Genomic DNA, 24632 nt, shown 5'->3' on the forward strand with positions numbered 1-24632 from the left:
GAACTATCCTGGTTTTCCTCCTGCCCACCGCCCATTCCTCTACCTATTTTCCTGGCTTCTCCTCTGCTTGATCACGCACATTGTGGGGTCCCAGTGCTTGGGCCTGGGGAACTCCTTTTTTATTTCTCTGTTCTCTTGCTAGGTGTCTCCAGCACAATAATTTTAAGTACCACCTATAAATTAATGCCTTCCAAGTATATTCAGTGAGTTCTAATTTCTTCGAATCTCAGACTTTATATCCAACTGCTTACTTGACATCTCCAACTGGATGTCTAAGAAATGTCTCAAACCTAGTTTGTACAAATTAATACAAAGCCAAAAGTAGATCTCTTCAATTCCCATTTCACTTCTCTCAATCCAAGTCTTCTCTTTCTCTAGTCTTCTTTTTCTCAGTAAATGGCACTGCCATTCACCAATTGCTCAAGGCCCAAATTTAGGTGTCATACTTGATTCTTCTTTTCCCCTTAGTTCTCTAAAACCAATCCATAAAGAAAAGTCTTGTTGAATGTATTTCTAAAACATGACCTAAATGCATCCACTTTTCTCTATTTTCTCTTGGCACACCTTCCCTCAGCTTTCTCTTGGGCCACCACAGTAACCTCATAAGTGGTCTCCCTGCTTTCACTCTTGTCCCTCTAGTCTGTCCAGCACTCATTTACTTCCATGTTGGTTTTGCTGACTATGGGCCAGCAGATGTACTGGGTACTGTGATATTCTTACAGAGAAGTATCTTTGGGCATCTTCAGACTGCAAGACCCATCCAGAACCTGGCAGTGACCACCCTGCTCAGGCCTTTCTAAAGAAAACCAGCCTATGTATAGTATACTAGGACAGTCTAGGAATAAATCTAAGGCCTTCTACTCCAGCTTCTTTTGGACTCTGCTTCTTTCTTTTGGCCCTCCTGCTTTTCTCAAGTTTCCTGGGTTTGGCTCTGTACCTTCCATGACTGCAGATGCTGACTTATTTGAACTCTCACTTAGCTTCTGCCTAGGCTTTCGTTGTGAGGACCTGACTTCTGGTGCTCTTCCTTTGGCTCCATTACAGGGTGAAGGTTGCTGCATTTCTGTAGCTTCCCTGGTCTCTACTGACTGAATGCTTCCCTCTACAACAAGGGAGGGGTATTGGGTATTTACCTTCTACAGTTTAAGGAAGGAGCACATCTTAACCATTGAGGTCATGTCCACTTATCTTTCAGTTATGCCAGTAGCAAGCAAAATGTGGAACAAAGTGGTTCTTCCCCTGGACTGTGCAGCAAGGAAATGGGCCACGTCCTGAGCTTGAGCCCCAGCCTTGGGGATCATTCACAAGGTTATTGTGGTGGCGATTCCTACCATAGGAAGTGGGGTCGATGAAATGACTCATGATAGTAGTTCTTGTCCTTAAGAGTTTGACACCACAGATGAGGGACACCTGCTTTGGATATCACAGATGGAGGTCTCCGATCAACTAGGTGGGTTAGGAGCTCTCAGAGGGGACCCTATTTTTGACACCCTTTCTTTAACTTAACAGATGTATTTTAGCACCCCGTGTGAGCCAGGTAGTGTGCTAGGCATTGGGGAATGCACTGATGCAAAAGCACAGAAAAATTCCAGGCAGAGGGTAATGAGATATCACAATGTGGCCATCAAGGCCTCCTTCCAGCCTTGTGGATCTTTGCTGGAAGCCAGTGCCTTGGCTGGCTTGTTCCATGTTGTGGAACTTAGTGGATGTCAGAGCCTGAAACGTCTTTGTCCCAGAACAAGGTTTAGAAGTATGTCTCATTCAGATTACCACGTAAGTGGATAGTGTCCTCTAGGTTATTGGGCCAGCGCAAGGTCATTTGTCCAGATCAGAGAAGCCTATCTGGAGGCCGCTACTCCCCTGAGCTGTTACAATGCCAGGGCTTAGATAGCTGCAAATGCTGCAGAGGGGGAACCTGAGCAAAAGTCACTGGAGAGTGCTGAGGCGGTATGGGACAGAGGTGGTGGCAATTGAGAAAGGTTAGGGATTTGATCCAGAAGAGCAGCTAAGGAAGATGAGCCTGTTCTCCAGTAACAAAGAAACCTAGCCTGAGACAGAAGGAGCAGATGTATCTGTGGGTCTCTTGAGGCAGAGCAGAAGTGGGCACAGAAGGCAGGCTGTGGCTTCATCAGATCTAGTTGCTCTCAGCTGAGTCGATTCATTTCTTCATTCACTGACTCAGCAACATTCATCTGTGAGTATATACTTACATCAGCTCTGTGTCAGAGACAAATATATAGAGCAGTGTTGCTGTTCTCAAGTTGCTTACAGTCTGGAGGTCGCCTGGAAGGTAAAGAGTGGCCCTTCTCTGGGGTTATTAAAGCAGAGGCTGGACAAGCACTTGGGTGGTACAGGTAGGGGATAAAGGGAATTAAAGATTCAGTTTGGAGGGGAGGGAGGAAGTTTGGACCCAAGGCCTTTAAGGAGATTTCCAATGGCCAAAGAGAGCCAGTGTTCTAAGTTCCTGAGGGCTTGGTGGGGGAAATAGAGTGGTTTGAAATTACCTTGAGGGGAATGCTCTGGAGCAGGGTTCAAACTGGAAGAGGGGCAGCCGGGACCTGATTGTCCTGAAGGCCTAGGTTTGAATCTCAAAACCTTAGCCAATGCCGAGGATCACAGTGATCCTGCAGACCTAGGAAGGACCCAGAAATTAGAGAGACCTCAGCCACAGCCCTGGGAGCAGGAGGCCAGGGGAGGTTTGTCCCCCACCAGTTTCTATTTGCCTTGCTTTAGTAGCTCCCTTGCTGTCTCTCCCCTCCCACCACCACTGCTTTTGTCTCAGGGTCTCCAGGATGAGTGTCAGTACCTCCTTCAGCCGCAGCTGATTGTCCGGCGTATGCTGGACGTTGCCGTGCTGGTGCCTGGCCGTCCCTCAGAGCAAACCCTCTCCCCCCATAATCACTCAGCCCTGTACAAGTAAGTCTCCCGCCCCGCCCTCTCCTAACCAAACCTGTCCCTTTCCTGGCCACAAACAAGGAACAAGGTTCTCTCAGCCTCTCAGACTACCTGCTTGTTCCTGCTCTCCTCCAGCCAACCTAGACTGCTGGGCCACCCAGGGGATCCAAGGAGGGTTGGACCCCTGCCTCCCTTTGTCCTAGCGCAGAGGGTGGACCCCAAAAGGCCTCCTATTCTCCTGTGTCCCCTGCTCCTTCCTGCCGTCTTCCTAGTGTTTCCTTCATTCTGGTGTCCCTCTCACCTTTCCATACCCTATCTTTTCTTACCCCCAACCTCTTTTGTGCCCAGGGTCTTTGTGCCCAGCTTCACCTACAGGGTTTCAGCACAGCTGGTGTGTGTAGGGGGCCGCGGGGCATCTGCCTGCCCCCTGACACTGCGCCTACGTCCCGAGGCTCCACCTCTGCACAACTCAAGCTCTGTGGCCTGTGGAGGTGCCTTGGTATGCCAGCTGGAGCTGGCACTGTCCCCCTGGGGGCACTGGGTCTACGTGCGTGTGGAGACACCATCCCGGAGCCCTGGCAGGACCATCCGCTTCCAACTGTGTGTGCGGTTGCAAGGTCAGAAGCCCCACAGCTGCCCCAGCCACCCAGCTTGTGTGGACCTCTGTCACGGGGAAGAGGCAGACATAGTGGCTGTGTTCACTGACCCTCTGCTATGTCCCTACAATCTCCATGACCCCACACAGGCTCTTTTACACTCCACTAAGCCCTTCCACTTGGAGCTTTAAGTCATTGGAAGACCTTTAGATAACTTTTTGCACCTGATTTAGGGCTCACTCAGGGACCAGATTACTCTCCTTGATTTAATCTCTTTCAGTTTCCTGGGGGTAGGCCGGGACAGCTAGGACCTCTGGGACACTGTTTTTGTGAAAGCCTGTGCAAGTCAGTGAGAGGGCCTGTTATCTGTTTCCACAGTGTCTTCGTTGTCCTTGGGGAGGGAGAGGTGACCTCGATTCCCTCCAACATGACATTTTATTAGCGGTTCCACTAGGAAACCGCTGGGCCCTATCCTGTGACCCTGGATGCTCCATACTCTCAAGGGATATTTGATTCTAGGTCTCACCCCTTCCCACCCTTTTCTAGATCCTGCCTGGTTCTGATCTGGTACGTGGTGGGGCTGTAGGGTTGTGAGGGGAGCAGGCCGCAGCTCCGATTTCCTCTGCCCCACAGAGTGCCCGAAGCCCAGCCTGTCCCGTGCCCTGGTCCCTGGAGCTGCCATGAACATGCCTCAGTCACTGGGCAACCAGCCACTGCCCCCAGAGCCTCCAACCCTCGGGGCCTCTGTGGAGGGACCTGGGGCCACATCTCCACCTGAGCACTGCTGGCCAGTGCGCCCGACACTGCGCAATGAGCTGGACACGTTCTCCGTCCATTTCTACATCTTCTTTGGCCCCAGCGTGGCCCTCCCCCCTGAGCGCCCCGCTGTGTTTGCCCTGAGGCTGCTGCCGGTACTGGACAGTGGAGGTGTCCTCAGCCTGGAGCTCCAGCTCAATGCGGTACTTTGTGGAGCGTGGGGAGGTTGCCCTATGGGAAACTCTAAGGAGAAGGTGTCTGGGTGTGGGGGCCTGTACCTCCTCCTGGAAGCCTATCCAGGTTGCTTTCACCCAACTTTATTAGACCAATTCTGGTCAACATGCCCTGAGTATTGACTCTACTAGGACTGGGCTGGCTCAGGCAGGGCAATTGAGAGTGGTCCAACTTTCTCCAGTTTTGTAGGCTAACCTCCCACTTACTAAGGGCGTCTCTCTACAGCAGGTGCATATGCCTCTCTTGCATATCTCCTGTGATGGGGAGTTCACCACCTCTTGCGGCCGTGTGGTCTATATTTAGAGAGCTTTGATCGCTAAAGGCAGTCCTGATACTCCATCAGAATTGTTCTCTGTGAATTTTGACCCACTGATCTTTGTTTTGCCTCAGAAGCTATATTCCAGTAAATCTATACCTGTCCTTTTAAAAAAATGTATAGACTTGATTTTCGAGAGCAGTTTTAGGCTTACAGAAAAACTGATGGAAAATACAGTTCCCATAGCCCCCCTCTTTCTTTCCCTGCATGGTTTCCCATCATTCACATCTTGCATTAGTGTGGTACATTTGTTACGTCCCTCTCTTATTTTAGCCCTTCAGATGCCCCTCAGCCTCCCTGTAGGTGAACAACAGCAATGTCTTAGACCTCTCCCTATCCTCCGCTGTCTCCTCTGTTAATACTTTTGTTCATCATGTCTTTAAAACAAGAGATCTGAGGTGGTCTGAGCAGTGTGACAGGCAGCCTTTGTGCAGCTTGAGATCAAGTTACCTCTTTCAGCTGCTGCGTTGTACTGTGATCTTCTGGGTCTTGTGGTGAACTAAGATCTCTGGATCTTTTTCCTTTCCTGACCTTTCATTTTCTTCAACAATTGTATTTATTTACTTTTTAATTATAAAAATTATGGGATCACAGGTAAACACTTTGGAAAATAGAGAAGGACATCCTGAAACACAGCTAACTGCTTAGCTTTTTGGTATGCATCCTCCCAGTCCTTTTCCACATTAACTGGTATATTTATCTAGTTGTAACCAAGGGGCATAGACATTTTTGTGCCCCGAGCTTCGTTCATGAGATCTGTTGCCCATTCTCATCTCATATGTTTGCAGTGAACTTTTTAACTTGAATGGAAGAATTGATGTTTATCTTTGGGACACTGCCTAACATTGGTTTGGGTCTTGGGCCCTCTCTACTTTCTGCAATTCACACACTTGAAAAGCTAGTCTTCTGTACCTATAAGTCATTATTTTCAGTATCGAATAAGACTGGGCTGAGGGCAGAACCCTGCATCAGGCCATTAGTGTCTGTCTTGGGTTGATATTGATACAGTAATGTATGTACTGTTCCCACAGCCAGGGATCCTTTTAACTCTCCAACCCCCCAGCTCTGGGGGCAGAAACCACTTCCCTATGAGCAGACCTGAGACTTGATCTGTGGCTTGATGTGGTCTTTTATGGGACGTGGCTGAGAACTTTCTAGTGTTCTTGCCAGTTAGGACAGAGCTGATTCTTCAACCTTAAGATGTTCCTTATTTTCATACTCAGATTCTGTATGATTCTGTTCCGGCTAAAACTGTATGTATTTTATGTTTGCTTATTGGGCAGTGACAGCGAAGTTTTGATCTCACCTTGAAACCAGAGAGTCCGTATCAGAAACCAGCTGCACTCATACTTGTTCTTCCTCAGTATCCTGAGAGCAGAGGCCCAGCCCCTCACCCTGTCCCTCTCTGCATTCTAGTTCATTTACTCCAAGGCGCACGTGCATACATTCCACCCATCTGCACGCTGTGACCCTTGCTACACACCTCAGATGGCTATTGTATTTATTCTAAAAGGTATATTGGCACATCTACTCTGACCTTTCCCTCTCAGTATTGTGATTTTCCCCTTGGATCAAGAACTTGACATTTGGATCAGAGAACTGCATACCTAGAGGACATTGTTTTCTTTGGCTCCCTGCCCCCCAGCCCCCCAATGACCGTTACTGAATAATACTTTGGCATAGTGCCCTGTCCTTACATGAGGAAAGATATCAGCAAGTTGTATGAAATTCACTCTCTTGTCAAGGACAGGATGCATGACAGCACACAGTGCTTCTTTGATAAGGACTTACCTGAGAACCACCCCTTTGGATGCTGTACTTCCCATGTAACTCTGATGAATCTTTATCTTTTCGGCCCCAAAATCTGGTTACTCATGTTTCCTTCTTTGCTTGCGTTGCTTGGAAGTCAGCATCAAATATCTGGCCTACATCTAGGGACAGACTTGATTTTCCATGCTGATATTTAAATTTCTCCCATGCATTTATTTTATCCTGTTATATGTCTTTAATAAGCTGTCTCAAATCCTTCTTGAATGAAGCGAGCTTATGGCATCCTGTTACCTTTATTCTTGTAGACAACCCTTTACATTTTCTCCTGTGGAAATCTGGTTTCTTTTCATCTCAGCTGGGTTGCTGCATTTAATCCCTCAGACATTCTATTACCACTCTTTAGTATCTGGGATCATTTCACCTGAGGAGTATGTTTCTTTACACACCTCCGGTCCTCAGACCCAGGTGAAGAGATGAAGATGATTGAAAACTTTCCAGTTACCTTTGTTCACAACTAGTTTCTAGATCCAGCAACAGCACCTCGCACCTTTCCCCAAGAAGCTAGATAGGACTGAAAAAGAGGGGGTTCTTTCTAGCCTGGATAGTTTAAACGATTCTGCCCAAAAGAAAGGATTGGAATTGAGTCTTGCCCTCTCATCAGCCTTTGAAAGATCTCTGCTGTGGAAGATTGGGTGTTTCCCAGTTTTTCTGTTCTTGAAATGAAGGGAAGAGAGAGGCTTTGGTGTGGAAAGCACCTGCAGGTATGGGATGTTCAGTGAGGGCCTGAAGGAGCTTATGGGGTGGAGTTAACTGGTGTAGGAGTCTGACATGGTGGTGGTGGCAGGGCCTGGAGGCTATGACAGCTTCACCTTCATCTTTATACCTGCCCTCCCCAGAGCTCCATACGCCAGGAAAACGTGTCAGTGTTCGGATGCCTGACTCACGAGGTGCCCTTGAGCCTAGAGGATGCAGCAGTGACCTGTTACAAAGGTGAGGGTGAGGAATGGGGGAAGATGAGGATGCTGGTAGTCCGGGGCGGGGTTAGGGTGGGGGATGGTACGGAGGAAGGATGGGCTAAAGACTCTGGGAAGTGAGGGCAGGTGGGTGAGGGTTCTTCAGGTCCTGACCCCACACTGATCCCTCTTCTTACTTACTGACTCCTCTCTTTTGTGCTCAGAGACCCTGGCTGGCTTCCTCCTCTCAGTCAGTGCCACCTCCAGAGTGGCCAGACTGAGAATCCCATTCCTGCAGACAGGGACCTGGTTCCTGACCCTCCGTTCCCTTTGCGGGGCAGGGCCTCGGTGAGTGGCTCGGGGAGAGAGGGGAGTGTGCTGCTGGGCCCCGGGTGACAGCCAGTCTGTGCGCAGGTTCATGAGGTGCCGGAACGCCACCGCTGAAGTCCGGCTGCGCACCTTCCTTTCCCCGTGTGTGGATGACTGCGGGCCCTACGGCCAGTGCAAGCTGCTACGCACGCACAACTACCTGTACGCGGCCTGCGAGTGCAAGGCCGGTGAGCGTTCTGGGCGGTGGGCTTCCTGGGCCGGGGATGGGGCGACAGCCTGAACTGAGGCTAGGTTTGGAGAGGATGGGGAGGGCAGAGCTAGGGTGAGAACACCGTCCACTGGCAGTGGTGTAGGGCTTTGCTAGTGGCTGCCAGAAGTGTCTACCAAACCCATGGCTGCCTTTGGTCGCCCTCAAATCTGTGCCCTCTCCACCCACAGGGTGGCGGGGTTGGGGCTGCACCGACAGTGCGGATGCGCTCACCTACGGATTCCAGCTGCTGTCCACACTACTGCTCTGCCTGAGCAACCTCATGTTTTTGCCACCCGTGGTCCTCGCCATTCGGAGCCGATATGTCCTGGAAGCTGCTGTCTACACATTCACCATGTTCTTTTCCACGGTATGCAGTGGCCTCTGTGTCTTCCTTCACCAAGTCCTTATTTATGGTGGTGGGTGAGAGGCCACGTTTTCCCTATGTTGTCCACGAATTTGGAGATGTCTACACCTTGGTAATATGGCGATGTGTGGAATTCACTGTGTCTTGTACAGCAGTGCTTCCCACCTTTTCATACCATGGCATGCATAGAATGTGGTCATTTTTGTAAGACGCACTGGGATCATGAACAAGCCTTTGTAACTTAAAATAACCAAGGGCCATTGGAGACAATGAGGGATCTCCACCTGTCTCACACATGGCTTGTCCACCCTGAAGGGCAGGGGACCTTCGCCTCAGTGTACTGGCAGAGAAACTCTGACCTTCAGGATGGCATTGTGCCTTCGCCATGAGAGGAGATCTGCACGGGGGCAGGAAATCTGCCCTTTCACCCATGTGTCTACATGGACAGTCCTCACTTTCATGACCTTTCATGACTTGAGGCCTAACTGTGCTGGTGTTCTCCATCAGACTGAGGGTTTGTACAACGTTAGCATGTTCTTTCTTATGGTGTGGAAAGGTATCTCTGCATTCGGTAGCCACGGCTTCCTTGAATTCTCTTGGGAACTTTGAGAGGTAGAGCGGATCTCTGCAATTGGGTAATTTATAGAACAGTCTGGCTCTCAGAATCCTAGGAATCTTTACAGATTCAACGATGTCCTGAGGCATCACGGGAAGTGGCAGTGTGTTACAAAATCACAGCTGAAAAGGAACATTTTGATGAAGATTAGTATAGTTTAAACCCCTCCCCTCTCATTACAGAATCTCTACAATCCCTTTCCACTTTTCTGTAATCAGAAAAATTCATATTACAAGTAAGCATCACAGATATTCTAAGGAATGGTTAAATCTGCTAATGACTTAACCTCCATGTAGACTTTTTCCCCCTGAGATTCGGCATCTAGGAATCTTTTCATCTCATCCCTGGGCACTTGGTATCCTGTGACATACAGTGCCAGCCTATGAGTACTGCAAAAATCTGAGATGGATTCAGACTTTCCTCATGTCTTGCAACAAAGATATCACAAAAACCAATACATGCCTCTCTTGAGCATTAATAAATGAGACATATGTCCAAATTACAAAAAATCCTACTTACCACTTAGGAGAAAGTGGGAGGCAAATGTCCTGAAACTGAGGGTCATGTCATAGGTTCCTCCACAGATAAGGAAGAGCAGGTTGTACCCATGCTGTGTAGAGAGACCTTGGCCCCTTAAGCTAGATGAGAAGTTTTGCTTTACGGTCCCCCCTTTTTAGACATGCTCTGACAGCGCCTCATTGTACTTTTATATTAGACACTGTTTCTCTTTTTATTGCCAGATGCTCTTATACTGTTGCTCACCAAATCCTCTAGCAACAGCTGTTCCACCAGCTCACTCTCGGCTGCATGCAAATCTAATGCGATTCACAATTCCGAAGAGTGTGTCAAGAGCCTGAGGCATGTGGGGAGGGTGTATCTTTTCTCCAGCACATCACACAAGCATCCTGGGCAATGGCTCCAGAGTGTTTAGTCTTAGGTAGCTCCTCATTTTCTGGATACAATGGCCTATCAACTTGAAAAAAAAAAGACCTTCATCTGGAACACTAAGGGAGCCTAAAGTACCTGGCACCACATATGGAGCTTCCACTTTCTTAAAGAAGGCAATAAGCAAAAGATCAAGGAAAAGATACTGGTTCTGAGGTGTTACGTAAGGTCCTGCTCTAACTCCTGTTTTTTTCCACATGGGCTAAAATGTAGAGCTGCTGGCCTTCCATTTACCCCAGGCAGGTTCCCTCCTTTCCCATTCTTTACTTAGTTTAGACTTATTCCATGCCTCAGCAGTCTCCATTCAAGGACACATTGTTCATATTGTAAGTCATAGTACCAGGACAGTAGATGACAGTCTTCTTCCAGGACTAGTCCAGGACAGTCTCCATCTGGGAATAAACCTACTGTCTGCTCCTATGTTCTGGAATGTGCTGTGCTGAGCAGGGCGAAGAGACTGGGTCCAAGCATCCTATCCAGAACATAGGAGCAGACAGTAGGTTTGTTCTTCAGGAGTTAAAAATATAGAATGTAAATATGTAAAAATTTAAAATGTAAAGTATGTTATATAAGATGATACCATGTTAGGAAAAAAAAAAAAAAGGCAAACAAAAACAAGCCCTAAACCCAGCACTTGTTTTTGTATCAGTTCAAATAATGATAACAGCAAAATGACATCTACTGCATGGGTGTCAGATCCTCAGGGCATGGACCAGTACCTGTCCATGGCCTGTTAGGAAGCCGGGCTGCACAGCGGGAGGTGAGTGGCCTGTGAGCAAGTGAGCGAAGCTGCACTGTATTGACAGCCGCTCCCCAGCACTAGCATCATTTTCTCAGCTCCACCTCAGATCCCCAGGCCTTAGATTCTTATAGGAGCACTGGTGTCTGGTGTCAAAAAGGTTGGGGACCGCTGATCTACTGAATACGTACTGTATGTCAGACACTGCTAATGGAATCCTCACAATAGCACTATGATAATGGATAGGTACTTTTATTATCATCATCCGTTAGCCAAGAGGCCAGAGTCTAGCCCTGGAACTTTGGCCATGGATGAGGATTATAGATGGGCTCCCCAGCGAGCACAAGAAGGTAGAGAATGTTTGGCCCTTAACCTGGAAGACCTGGACCTCCCTGTCCCTGCTCAGCACAGCACATTCCAGAAGGAAGAAGAAGAGGAAGGTGAGGATGAGGGTCAGGACTGCCAGATACACATGGCTCATGAGGCAGGCCGGGCCTCCCTGCCCAATTCTTCTCAGGAGTAGGGAGTTAGGCATTTCCCAATTCCGTGTAGCGTCTGACCTCTGCTACTCTGATGGCAACACACCTTCCTGTGGCCTCTCTCTTCAGTTTTGTAGACCTGAACCTCTGCCCCCAGTTTTCTCATTGCCTGTCATTTCTTCCTCCAGTTCTATCATGCCTGTGACCAGCCAGGCATTGTGGTTTTCTGCATCATGGACTACGATGTGCTGCAGTTCTGTGATTTCCTGAGCTCCTTCATGTCTGTGTGGGTGACTGTCATTGCCATGGCTCATTTACAGCCTGTGGTCAAGCAGGTCAGTCCGGAGTGGGCCCTGGGGGACAACCATAGCTAAAGTCTACTTGAAAGTCACTGCCAGCCTCTCCTTGTGGGCATTGCCAAGTGCCTCTCTTCATCCTGGCCCAGCCCCTGGAGTCCTCTTTCTCTAGGTGCTGTATTTGTTGGGGGCTATGCTGCTGTCCATGGCTCTGCAGCTTGACCGGCATGGACTCTGGAACCTGCTTGGACCCAGTCTCTTCGCCCTGGGGATCTTGGCCACAGCCTGGGTAAGGGTGGGGAGGGCTGTGTGTGGGGGGTGTCCCAGAAGGACTTGGGTGCAAGGCCCTGGGTATCTGGTCCCCAACTTAAGATGGGCTTGGAGCCTGTCCTCATCACGGCTTCTCTCAGTGCCGGTTCTAGTCTTGGCAGGTGCCTTCAGGTCACAATCAGGGCTCCACAGAAGCCTGAGAGTGACCAGCTCTGGCTTGGGTTCCAGGGCCTCACGTTCCTGAGCCCTCCTTCTCTGCCTCCCGCAGACAGTGCGCAGCGTCCGCCGCAGGCACTGCTACCCACCCACGTGGCGCCGCTGGCTTTTCTACTTATGCCCGGGCAGCCTTATTGCAGGCAGTGCCATCCTACTGTATGCTTTTGTGGAGACCCGAGACAACTACTTCTACATTCACAGCATTTGGCATATGCTTATTGCTGGCAGTGTGGGGTTCTTGCTGCCCCCACGTGCCAAGACTGATCACCGGGTCCCGTCTGGAGCCCGGGCCGGGGGCTGCGGTTACCAGCTGTGCACCAATGAGCAGGAAGAGCTGGGCCTTGTGGGCCCTGGCGGGCCACTGTCAGCAGCATCTGTGCCAGCTGAGAGGGGCTTTGGGCCTGGCCCTTGGCAAACACAAACCCTTCCCAGGGGCAGAGAGCCCTTGCCGGGGTTCTTCTTGGGAGTGTGGAACCCTTTCAGGGATGAGAGACAAGTTGTATTCCTTAAGGACGTGGAGTCTTTCTTAAGGACATGAAACTCTTCCAGGGACCTGGCATACTTCCTGAGGGCCTGGAGTCCTCCTGCATCCATGGAGTCCTTCTTAAGGACTGGAGCCGGTGCAGGGCCACAGAGCCCCCTCAGGACCAAGGAGTCCCTCCTGGGGGCGAGGAGCCCTTCCCAGGGATATGGAGCCCTCCTGAGGACATGGATCCTTCCTGGCAGACAAAGCCCTCCCAGGACAAGGCCTCATTCCTGAGGAAATGGAGTCCATCTTGGTGCAACTGAGTCTCCAGATCTCCCCGGGTGCTCAGCGACTCTGGCCTCAGGCCTCCTTCCTGAGGCAGGATGTGTGCTGCGCTTTGCTGGGAGGGGCATTGCAGGACCGCTGGGGCTGGGACTGGGGCTGCCATCCTGAGTGGATGCAGGTGGAGTCTGGTGTGTCTCCAATGAAGTATTTGCTGGTTCTGTGCTGCCTTTTTTTCTGGGGCCAAGAATGTGAGGAGGGGAGGGCAGGAGGGACTGTAAAGAGGTCAGTAGGGGTGATGGGAGCCCAGCTGGAATGAGCTGTGGGAACTACTGTCTGAGGCTTTTATGTCAGGCTGCAGCAGCTGGGAGCAGAGAATTTGTGTGTGCGTGTGTGTGCGTGATTTAAATCAGTGAGATCTTTGTGGTGACCGCACTCAACGGGGAAAGAAGCTGAAGTCCAGGAACCTGAACTAGCAGGTAGAAATCTCAGATGCACAGGAAGTATCACAAGAAAGCAACTTCTATTTTGAGCCCCCATTTTCCCAAGCGCCAGAAACAATCTTTCGTCAATTTGGAATTTCTTCTCTTTCCACAAGAGTCACAGCTGAGTTCTGAGGTTCTCATATAATGCAAAGATGTTTGGAGTGTTCTCTCTAGTCACCATGGTGCATGTGGCACCCATCCCCTGGGATTCCATCCTTGCACCTGGCCCCCAGTGGTGCATGTAGGCCATCCCAGAGCAGTTTCTTATTCTCATCTGCATAACCCATTTTAGTCTAAGCTTCGGTACCTCTTCTGTGCCACATGCAAAGACCTGTGAGACCTTGGCTACCTAGTCACACCTTGAAACCATTTCTGCTCTGGGGTACTGCTCTGGATTTTACTTGACTAACAAGTCCCCTCATTTTTGGACCCTTCCGTGCCAATGCTCTCACTGTGTCCCCTTCTTCTCTCATCCTACTCCCTAGTTTAGGGAAAGTTTTCTTAATCTGGAGGTGGGGAAGCCTTAGTTTTACTTACTGGTTAGCTATCTATTCCTGTGTCAAATATTCCATCACATTAAGATGTATAGATTCAGGTCCCAGGACGCATGAACCCAAATAGCTGGGATTGAGACATAGCAGAATAGAGATGGCGCTGAAGAGGGTGACAGAGGGGGGACAGACCCCACCCAGCTAAGTGGGGTTGGAAGGGGCTTTCTGGAAGGTGGTGAGTGAAGATCGAATGAGTTTCATCATGCCAAGATGTTGGGAGAGTGTTCTGTCTGCTCACCACTGTCCACGTTGCATTCCTCTCCTGAGATTTCCAATCTTCCAGCTGGTCCTTAGTAAAACACTTAGAATGCAGTACAGTGCCTAGCCTGGGACACGATGTGTCTACAACGTGGTAGCCGAAGGTCAAGAAGTGTTTGGTGTGAGAGGAACATCAAGGGGAGACACAGAGGAAGGAAAGACATATTTATAGGAGAACGAGGAATAGTTCCGTGTGCCTCTTCCTGGAGAGCATTTGTTGGTGAAGTGGGGGTAGAAGCAAGCAGCCCGTAATGTCAGACGGATAGGCGGAGTGTGGTTTTTATCCTGTGGGAAATGAAGCACTGGAGGGATTTAAGCAGGAGAGTATCGTGATCAGATTGGTGTTTTGTTTTTTTTCAGATTGATGTTTTGATGGCTAGTGCAGAGATGGATTTTGGAGTGTTTGAAGGAGAAAGATGCAGTTACACGCTGTTGCAATATTTGAGAGAGATGGGGAAGGCTTAAGGCAGTGTCAGTGGAAAGGAGGGGACTGATTTAAGAGCTGTTAGGAGGTGGATTATGTAGGATGTAATGGCTGATTAGGTGTGTAGGATGGTGGGGGATCAGAGAAAGTCTGTGACTTCTGTGTTTCTGGCTTGGTGACTTGCAGGTGACGGTGCCTTTCCCTGAGATGGTGATACAACTATGGGCAGAATGATGAGTTCTGTTTTGGATAGTTTGAATTTGAGGTGCCTGTGGGGTTTCTATGGGGAGAAGGCTGGCAAGAAGACTATGCTGGGCAGAGTAGCTGAACCAGGTCTGGAACCTGGGTCTCGCTGTCCCAAAATGAGTTTCTTGGTTATCTCCTGACTTGTCAGAGTGGTGTGGTGGAGCCCAGGATGCCAACAGCCTCAATGTGCCAGGAATACAGGGTTGTAGCCGGCAGATTCTGTGGTACACTCACTGTGTCTGTCTATACAATGCTCAGTTGAGCACAAAGCTCAATCCCAAGGGTGACATTACGAGGGCTTCAGAGTTACAATTTACTTCAGTAAACCTTCTATAGAGAAAGCTCTGTGGGAGCTGCAGAGATGAGCAGAACTGGCTGAATCCTGTGCTCAAGGAGCTCACATTGTGGTGAAACATCACTTAGCAAAGCAGAATGGGATAGATGCCCAGTGAAAGTTTCCAACCACGTGCTGTAGGATGAAAAGAAATGAGAACACATTTAACGTGCATCAGGAAAGGATGCATGAATGAGATGATGTCTAAGCTGGCTTTGAAAAATAGTCCCAGGTCTTAGAAGCGAGTAGCATGAACAATGCATGGTGGTCCAGGCAGTACAGATATAACACACTAGGTGTGACCATACGAAGGGGGGTTAATGGAACATCAGGCTGAAGAAGCTGGATTCTGAAGGACTCGAGGACTCAGCTGAAGATTTTGGACTTAATGCTGTGGTAATGGGAGCCATGAAAGGTTCTTGATCAGGAGAGGGATGAATCCGTCAGGATTTGACCACAGTGGCAGAACCACTCTGAGTGATACAAGGGATTTGTCATGGCGAAGGGACCTATACAAGTGTGGGAGCAGTTGCTTTATCATTCTGAGTCCCTGAGAGGTGAAGTCTATGCAAAGCTGTTACCTCTGCATCTGATGTTGTGCCTGAAGCCACTGTAGATAGCTGGGCTGGTGGGCATGAAGTCGGGGAGGGTAAAGGCATACTAGCCCCCGGGAGACAAACTAGAACCTGTGTCTGGCTCTCACTGCCTTCAATCTCAGTGACAGTGGTGACCTGCAGGAAAAACTGGTACTCTTTGCCACGGAGTTGCACTTGGCACAGTTGAAGGAGGTGATCCGGTGGGCCCTGGAGAGCTGCACTGACAGCAAGGTGGGCCAGCAGATCAGCAACAGCATGTGTGGGCTCCCGCGGCATCTGGTGCCCCTTCACTTTTGCTGTCCAAATTTCATGCAAATTTCTCTCATGGTCAACCCTAACCCAGAACCATACAGAGAAGGAAATTCAAGGAGGCACAGTCCATCCTTGTTAGCTTGACCCAGTATGAGCCACCACAAGTGAGAGAGCTAATGAGAGCTTGCCCGGGACAATTAACCTGGCAGCGGCCAGTAAAGGATGGATGGTCAGAGAGAGGGAAGGCATCTGTCTAGTAGCTCTTGGGCTGACGGTAGGATGGTGCGGCATTAATTAGGCTGCTCACAGCTTTCTCAGTCCTCCCACTCCTTCCAGGCATGCAGTAGGTGTTCCGCCCCTCCCCCTGATGTTCGTGGTGGCCATATGCCTTGTGTCGGCCAATGAAATGTAAGTGGAATTAATATACCATTTCCGAGTGGAAGCTTGAAGAGTCAGTGCAGGTCTTGTTTTCTCTTTTCCTTTTGTCATGGTGACCAGTAATGTTCCAGATGGTAGTTGCTTTATCAACTATCATCAGACAGAAGGTGGAAGACGATGATGCAGAGCAGACCCCGCCCCGCCAGCCAACCTGTAATGGACGTGTAACTTGGTTTTAAGCCACTGAAACTTTGAAGTCATTACCACAGCATAACCTGGCCAATCCTACCTGAGAGGTAGGGACGTTTTCCTGGAGAGCAGATCTCCCCGCAGCAGAGCTCTGGCAGCAGCTTTCACCTCTGCGTTCCTCAGGCTATAGATGATGGGGTTCAGCGAGGGGGTCACGACCCCATAGAACAATGCAATAATCTTATCCAAATCAGAATCCTTGGCTTTGGGCTTGAAGTACATGAAAGAGATAGTTCCATAGAAAATCATCACCACCGTGAGGTGAGCAGAGCAGGTGGAGAAGGCTTTGCGCCGGCCTGCAGCAGAGGGCACTCTAAGGATGGCAGCAAGGATGAAAATGTAGGACAGGCAGATGAGCAGGAATGGGGCCAGCGACACGACAGCTGCAGTCACCATTACTAGCAGCACAGTGAGAGAGATGTCCCCACAGGCCAGTTTGAGCAGTGCCAAGATCTCACAAAAGAAGTGGTTGATGACATTGTGGCCACAAAAGGGGAGGCTCCAGGTGAGAATGGAAAGCAGCAGTGAGTTTGCAAAGCCTGTTCCCCAGCTTAGCAATGCCATCTTCATGCACATCTGCCCACTCATGAGCTCTGGGTACCTAAGCGGCTGGCAGATAGCCACATAGCGGTCATATGCCATCACGGCCAAGAGCAGGCACTCCGTGGAGCCAAGCGCCAGGGTCAGGTATAACTGCAGGGCACAGCCAGGAAAGGAGATGGTCCTCTGGGTTACTAAGAAGTTGACTAGCATGAGAGGCACGAAGGAGGATGTACCACAGATGTCCATGAAGGAGAGGTTGCTGAGAAAGAAGTACATGGGGCTGTGCAGGCGGGAGTCCAGCACGTTCAGCCCTATGAGGAGGGCATTCCCCAGCACATTCACAGAGTAGATGCCAAGGAAGAGCACAAACAGGACCATCTCTAGGTTACGGTGCCCGCATAGCCCCAGCAGGACATATTCTGTCACAGCTGTCTGATTGCAGCCACCCATCTCATTCTCCCTTCTTTCTCATTTGGAAAACACAGGTATTAGAAAATGCTCTGAATGGCTCGGAAGTCAAGCTACCTGGTTGTGTGACCTGGAGCAGGTGAGTCCTACTTCTGGAATTTAGTTGCACCATCTGCGTAACAAGACAGTTGGATTTGAGGTCTGCTAGCTGGCCCTTTCAGCTTCGTAGTTCTGATGTAACTCAGGGGAGACGAGGCACATTTTAGTCCCTTAGGGTCTTCGCTGTTCTCCCTAGGGGGGACTTTACGGAGAAAATAGAGCAGGGTTCATATCTGTCGAGCTCCTTTGGAATCTGAAGAGGTCTTGGCTATAAAAAGGAAGCATCATTTTTAGGTTATGACTTCATGTGGCTGAATTATGTCTATAGTATTTCAGATTCATTCACTGCTGAATATTTTTTGAATGCCTATTCTATGCTAAGTATCATTTAGGACTTAGGGCTACAGCAGTAAGGAAAATAAGTGGGCAGAAAAAGGCCACACCTATCACAAGGCCTTCCCTTCCCTCAGTTAGGTGAGATGAGTTCTGGAAGTCAGGTGGGTGATAGATGATAACACCTAGTGTTCCTTTGAACCATATAGGTTTAACATTTCCGCTCTACAGATGTGTAAGCCTGATCTCTAGTCACCACTCCTTAAGGAACCAGACCACTCACTGATTTTTACCTACAAGAATATACATATCCCAATGGAGCCCCTCGTCACAGGATTTAACCCTGATCATGAAAGCTATGTGACTCCTTCTTGGCCTCCATTTTGCTTTTTAGGATAAATGATATCGCAATGATGTGACAGAAGGACGGAAGACCATGTTCTAATCTGGCTGAGATGATGTTAGTTGTTGACCAGCTTTATACAGGGCAGGGTGGGAAGAGGCTGCAGCTTTCTCCCAGGTAGCCTTCATTGCTCTTCTGAGCTGATCACTCTACCTCCTTGAGAAATGCCAGTATCAGGTATTCACAGGAGGGAGCTGAAATGTCCCCACAGCACAGTAGTCTTGTTAGACAGGAAAGCTGTCTGATGGCTCAGGTGACCTCTGGTCTAAAGGAAAAATAGGAGCTGAATGTGAACTGTTACCATTCAGAAGATGCAATCATGCCTGCCCCTGGCCCCTTCTCTATTGGATTGAGAGGCCAATGTCCTGGGATAGCACTGGAGTCCTGTCTGTTTTTCAGGGATGGATTTTCCCCTCATTCCTCCTCCTTAATGACACATTACGTTTGTAGTAGCCGAAGGGCTCACCATCTCCTGAATAAAACATGTCATTTCCTAGTGCTACATCTTTGCCTAAGAAGGTCCCTTTTATAGGCTTGTCCTCCCTCCCGTAGTGGGGGCGGTCCTGCTCATTCCTCAGATCCCAGCTCTCTCTCTCCTTTATTCTCCCTCCTCCTTCCTCAGAGTTACCTGCTCCCTTCTTGTGCTTCCTTAGCCCTTGGCCATCGCTCTATATTCTTGTACGATGTGCTGTGTACCTGTCTCCTCTGCTACACTTGAGAGCTGGACTCTGTTTCCTTTCTTCCAGCACCTTGTAGAGCGAGTGCTGCCAAGGCTGTCACTCAACAGAAAATCAATGCACGACTCAAAAAACCTAGCTTTGCATTCAGCTTCAGCACTAACTAGGTATGTGATATTAACCAAGTCACCTGGCCTCTCTGAGACTCAGTTTTCTTGTAATAAATGGGGATGTTGTGTAGTTCAGATGAGACATACACAAGAAGGTGCTGGTGAGCTGCCCAGCACTAAGGTGTTACTGAGTCTCCAGCTTCAGCCACAAGGCACCTGCTGGGTCTGTGCTCAACATCTCTGGACAAGATCTCCAGCTTCTGTCATGACCCCAGTCCTTCCAGAACCTGTGCTGGTTTCCCTTCCCTCAGTTAAGATGAGCTAGATTTTGCTGCGGTAACACACAACCTCGTGATGTTTGTCGCTTACCATGACAAAGGCTTATTTCTCATACTAAATTTCCTTTGTAGGTATTCAGGAGGCTTTGTGCCATGTCATCCTCCTGACTGACGAAGGTTCCACTATCTGGGACATCACTAGTTGTTATATCTGGGCACACACTAGAGCACCTCACACCAGCAGTTAAGTGCTCTGACCCCAGAAGTGACTCCTGTCACCTCCGCGTACAACCTGCCGGCCCTTTGTAACCCTACCAGATGGCCAGAAGGAGAACTGCAAATAATGCTGTGTATTTAGTTATGATGGCATTTCACAATATACTCAAAAAACCACTGTAGCGTCTGTCTTCCAATGTGTCACACTCTGTCATGTCCTGGAAAATCAGGTTCACAGAGAGGAAATGGAGTGTCTCTGAGAATAATTGTCTACACTCCCCAGTTGTACACCTCTTGAGAGCAGGGCGATGCCATGCAGTGGGACGGGGAGCCCTGGACTGGGAGTGAAGCACCTGGGTGAGATACTTGCCTGTCTTCTGATTCTGCTATATGACATCGGTCAAATTTCTACTCCTGTGAAATGGAACCGTTCACTTAGGTGATCTCTGCTACTCCGTCCCCTCCAAAACATTTCCTCACATCTTTCTCACAGCTGCCAACGCTGAGGTCTAACAGAGCCAGGGTTACCTTACAAGGTGAATATCATATCAATTTCATTGACTGGTAAATCTAGTATGACAATTTAATACTTATTTTAGGCTTCACAAATAATTTTAAAAAGATACAAGATGAAAGCTTCTGTTGCAATTTTCCTGACATGCCTGGATCTAGGATTCGTGCTTCACTACCACCTCGCTGCATAGCAGAGCAGATGAGCGAGGGCGACGGCATCGGCCTGCCCAGGCCCCAAGTCCCCGACCTGCCACTTGCTGACGGTTTCTGAGCATCAACTTCCTTACCTGTAATGTGGAGATAAGAACAGTATTTCCTTGTGGGTGTTTTTTGGAGGATCCAGTGAGGTGATGCATGCAGAGCTCTTAGCATAGTACTTGGTCTATGCTAAGTAATTGATAAGTGGTAGCCCGTGTTGGTATCATTCTGTCCTCTTCCCTAAGCAAATATTCTGTTTTGTTATGTTTAATATAGATTTAATGAGAATAGTCAGTATGCTATGGATTCGGCTTGCTTCTTACCTATTTGCCAAGTGGGAATAGTGCATGCAGGTAGCTGGAGTTGGCTGCCAGGTAAGCTGACCTGACGCTTGGGAGAGCAGAGCTGGGAAGTGCTGAGTTCCTTACAAGCAGACACACTGCGTTGGGATGGGCCAGAGCCAAGCCCGGAAGACCAGCCTCCCAGTCCCCTGCCACATAGCTTGTCTGCTCCCTGTCTTCAGGGACCTTGTAGTCCCTGCTCAATTTAAAGTTCAAACTATAGCCACACAAGTTTGCAGGTTTTGCAGCTGTCGGTCTTTAGAGACCCTAGGTTCCTTGTGCTGCCCCAGGAGGGCCTGGCTGGGGTGGGGTGAGCAGAGGAGAGATGGGGTGAACAGAGAATCTAAAGACGGGATCTCACTGCAGTCCAGTGCCTTGGATCTGAGGCTCGGGGGCTGTGACTCCCCTGCCCTAGGCCTGGGTGTCCTGGGCTGTGAAAATGAGATGTCTCACTCCAGGATTGTTGTGAGGACCTAGAATCATGAAAGTTTAGGGAAGTGAATTGCCGGATAGGGTGAGGCCTTGAACACTTCTGAGTGACCATTGAGTCTGGGATTTAGTCAGGCGCATGAGTTTCTGTAGGTTTTTTCTCCTTGCCCTTCCCATTTCCTTCTCTTTCCTTTCCTCCTCCTTTTCTTCACGTGAAGAATGACAACTTAACATCGTTTAGGGACTAAAAATCAGCCCTGAATAAAGCAGCAGCTGCTGCAAAATTTTCCGTCATACAACAATTTGTCTTTTGGAATTTTTATCAAGACATCAGGTGACTATTTTTACCACTTATTTTCTAACTGCTCATAGAACAGCGCCCTCTTGCCATTACATTCTTAGCATTTCTCATCATCACTTGCCCTTCAAAAAATAACATTTCATGCCACCCTGGACATGCCTGATCCCGTCTGATCTCAGACGCTAAGCAGGGTCAGGCCTGGTTAGTACTTGGTGGGAGACCACCTAGGAAGGCTGGGTGCTGTAGGCGTAAAATAAATAAATAAATAAATAAAGAATAAATAAATAAATCCCATTTTTGATGGCTACATCACATTCTATCATTGGACAACACGGAATTTATTCAAATATTCTTGTATCATTGGACATTAAGATTAAAAAAAATTTTTTTTGCTGCTATAAATAATGCCATGATTCATATCCTTATGCATAAATCTTTGTGCTTCTAATGATCTTCTTAGACCTATTCCTAGAAATAGAGGTGTTGGGTCAAAGGAACTGGGAGTTTTTAAGTCTCTTGATTTGTACTGCACCTTACTTTGCAGGAAGTTCATATTAATTCACTCCCATCCCCACCAGCAGTATATGAATGACCCATTTCATCACATCTTAGTTAACAATAGACTTTAAAAAAATTCTTCAGCAGTTTCATGGGTGAAGCATGGTATCTGGTCAGTGGCCTTTCTAAAGGTAAATGTGATCGTAAACCCCAGTACCCACAGGATAAAGTCCAGACTCCCGTGGTGGCATCGAGAACCCAGCAGAATGTCTTGGCTGGGAGCCTTCACTCTGGCTTGGTCAGAGAGGGTGGAGGTGCGAGGAGTGGAATGTGCTTCTCTCCTCTGTGTCTCTGTTCTGACCAACAGAATGAGAAAGAGGGACTGGGAGGGGACCTGAGGGCTCAAGCAAGGACTGTGCTTACCCGCTTGGAGGCTAAGCCCAATTGTCCCATTATACAGACGGTGCCACTGAGGCCAGAGCGGGGCATGGAATGAAGATGCTGTGAGAATGTGGATCCATTTCCACTGTATGTTCACTGAGCTCTCAGGAGAGAAAACTTGGAAGAGGCCGAGTACCAAGAAGGGGTAGCTATAGCTCTCCTAAGGGATGGGTCCAGGGGGGATAAAGCAAGTCTCTCTAGAGCCAGGTGAGGCCTAGATGCTGGGGAAGGAGATATTGGAAGCTGCTACCACTATCAAAGGGAGATGGGGATCTAGGCCCGGTGTTTCTCACGGCAATTGGTATCTTGGTGGATCTGGAAATCTTGGACTCTGGGCCTCATCACGGACTCTACTGTCTATCTAAGCCCTTCTACTCCAGCTTCTTTTGGACTCTTCTTCTCTCTTTTGGCCCTCCTGCTTTCTCAAGTTTCATGGGTTTGGCCCTGTTGTTTCCATGACTGCTGATGCTGACTTAGTTTGAAGTCTCACTTAGCATTGGACTTGGCTGTCATCTGTAAACTCCATCTCAGCTCTGCTCAGATTTGGGGAGGACCCCCAAGCTCTGCCATTATCATACTTATATTGACATGTTCATTCATTTATTTAAGAAACCTGTGTGGGGCCTAGGGTTGGGCAGGGCTAGACTTTGGGAATGGGTGGAAATTGACACTCCCTGCTCTTGCAGTAATAGTGAAAATCAAGCAAGAGGAGCAGAGTGGAGCAAAGTGGGGCGGCTTTCTGGTGGAGGTGGCATTTGAGATGGGCCTTGAGGGTAGGATAATCCTTTTACATGTGGAGTTGTGTGCTAGGTGGGGGCTATTTCGTGGGCACAACCAAGAAGAGCGCAGAGCTGTGCAGTCTGGGCAATACCGAGGCTCGCGCATGGTTGGTGTGTGTGGCTGCCAGGAGGGAGAATGTGGGGCAGAAGCCTGGGGCACTGGACAGGGTCAGCAGGGTCAGCTTGTAAGGGCCTCAAATGCCTGACGGAAGAGTTTGTACTTTGTCCTGAGAGCAGTGGGGAGCCATTTAGGGATTTCAATCAGGAGAGGAATGCAATCATGTGTGCTTTTCAAAAAGATCCCCCTGGCTGTCCGTGGGAGGTTAGATTGGAGGGAGTAAGACTGGGATCTCAAGGCCAGCCAGGCGGCTGGTGTGAACCTGCAGGAGCGATGCTGAGAGCTGGTCGAGAGCAATGCCAGGGGGAGGAGTGGATGGACGACTGTGAACTTTTCTGTGGTAGATCAGTGGGACTTGGTGCTGCCTGGGGTGAAGATTCCAGAAACACAGCTCTGTGCGACCCATGCTATCCTCACTTTAGGCATACAAGGCCTCACCTACTAACCTGCAGAGCCCTCCCTCACGCGGAGGTCTGTCTCCTGTCCCACACCTTCCTGGCGGCTTCTTTTACCTCCTTGTTCCTTAGGCTGTAGATGACAGGGTTCAGCATGGGCGTGACCACGGCATAGAGGACTGTGAAGACCTCATCAGAAATCCGGGCTTCCTTGCTCTTGGGTTTCATATACATGAAGATGACAGTGCCGTAGAAAAGCAGCACCACTGCCAGGTGCGCCGAACAGGTGGAGAAGGCTTTGCGGCGCCCAGCGGCTGAAGGCACCCTCAGGATAGTGGCCAGAATAAGTGTGTAGGACAGACAGATAAGTGCCAGGGGCACAGGCAGCAGCAGAATGGCACCCGCTAGCAAGAAGACTTCGCTGACTGATGTGTCACCACATGCCAGCTTCAGTACTGCCAGGATCTCACAGGTGAAGTGACTTACCACATAGTGGCCACAGAAGGGCAACCTCATGGCAATGACTGTCTCAGTCACTGACTTGAAGAGACAGAGGACCCAGGCGGCTCCCGCTAGCAACAAGCAGAGCCGGTGGCTCATGAGCACTGGGTACCTGAGTGGCCGGCAAATGGCCAGGTAGCGATCATAGGCCATGATGGCGAGCAGCAGACACTCTGTGGAGCCTGTGGACAGGCTCAGACACATCTGGATGGCACAACCAATAAAGGAGATGGTCTTCTGGGCCGACACGAGGTGGACCAGCATCAGGGGCACAAAAGTGGATGTGTAGCAGATGTCCAGGATGGAGAGGTTGCCCAGGAAGAAGTACATGGGTGTATGCAGGCGGATGTCCAGCACACTCACAGCCACGATGGCTGTGTTCCCCAGCAGGGTCACCAGGTACATGGCTGAGCACAGAGGGAAGAGCAAGCGCTCCAGGGCTGGGTAGCCAGAAAATCCTTTCAGGAAGAACTCGGAGACCTCTGTCTTATTGACCAGCTCCATA

At 49.3% G+C, this 24632-nt stretch overlaps 3 protein-coding genes across 3 annotated transcripts; 1 reads left to right on the top strand and 2 right to left on the bottom strand.

Annotated features, from left to right (window-relative positions):
* The first annotated feature begins 143 nt into the window (after positions 1-143).
* On the top strand, positions 144-12754 carry LOC105311558 (transmembrane protein 8B-like). The gene is given in 12 exon segments (XM_011387533.2): positions 144-1450; positions 2783-2916; positions 3244-3512; positions 4125-4450; positions 7464-7557; positions 7745-7868; positions 7935-8077; positions 8289-8467; positions 11432-11578; positions 11712-11828; positions 12078-12381; positions 12384-12754. Coding segments are annotated over 11 exon segments (1812 nt in total). The 5' UTR covers positions 144-1450; positions 2783-2836; the 3' UTR covers positions 12413-12754.
* A 3828-nt stretch (positions 12755-16582) lies between these two features.
* Positions 16583-17539, bottom strand: LOC105311560 (olfactory receptor 13C7-like). Its single transcript, XM_011387535.1, has one exon. It carries the CDS (start codon positions 17537-17539, stop codon positions 16583-16585), a length of 957 nt encoding a protein of 318 aa, XP_011385837.1.
* Positions 17540-23639: 6100 nt separating this feature from the next.
* LOC105311559 (olfactory receptor 13J1) lies at positions 23640-24631 on the bottom strand. The gene has a single exon (XM_011387534.1). It carries the CDS (start codon positions 24629-24631, stop codon positions 23693-23695), a length of 939 nt encoding a protein of 312 aa, XP_011385836.1. The 3' UTR covers positions 23640-23692.
* Position 24632: the final 1 nt, after the last annotated feature.

The sequence above is a fragment of the Pteropus vampyrus genome, unplaced genomic scaffold (genome assembly GCF_000151845.1).
Source record: "Pteropus vampyrus isolate Shadow unplaced genomic scaffold, Pvam_2.0 Scaffold1000004936, whole genome shotgun sequence".
Classification (NCBI taxonomy): Eukaryota; Metazoa; Chordata; class Mammalia; order Chiroptera; family Pteropodidae; genus Pteropus; species Pteropus vampyrus.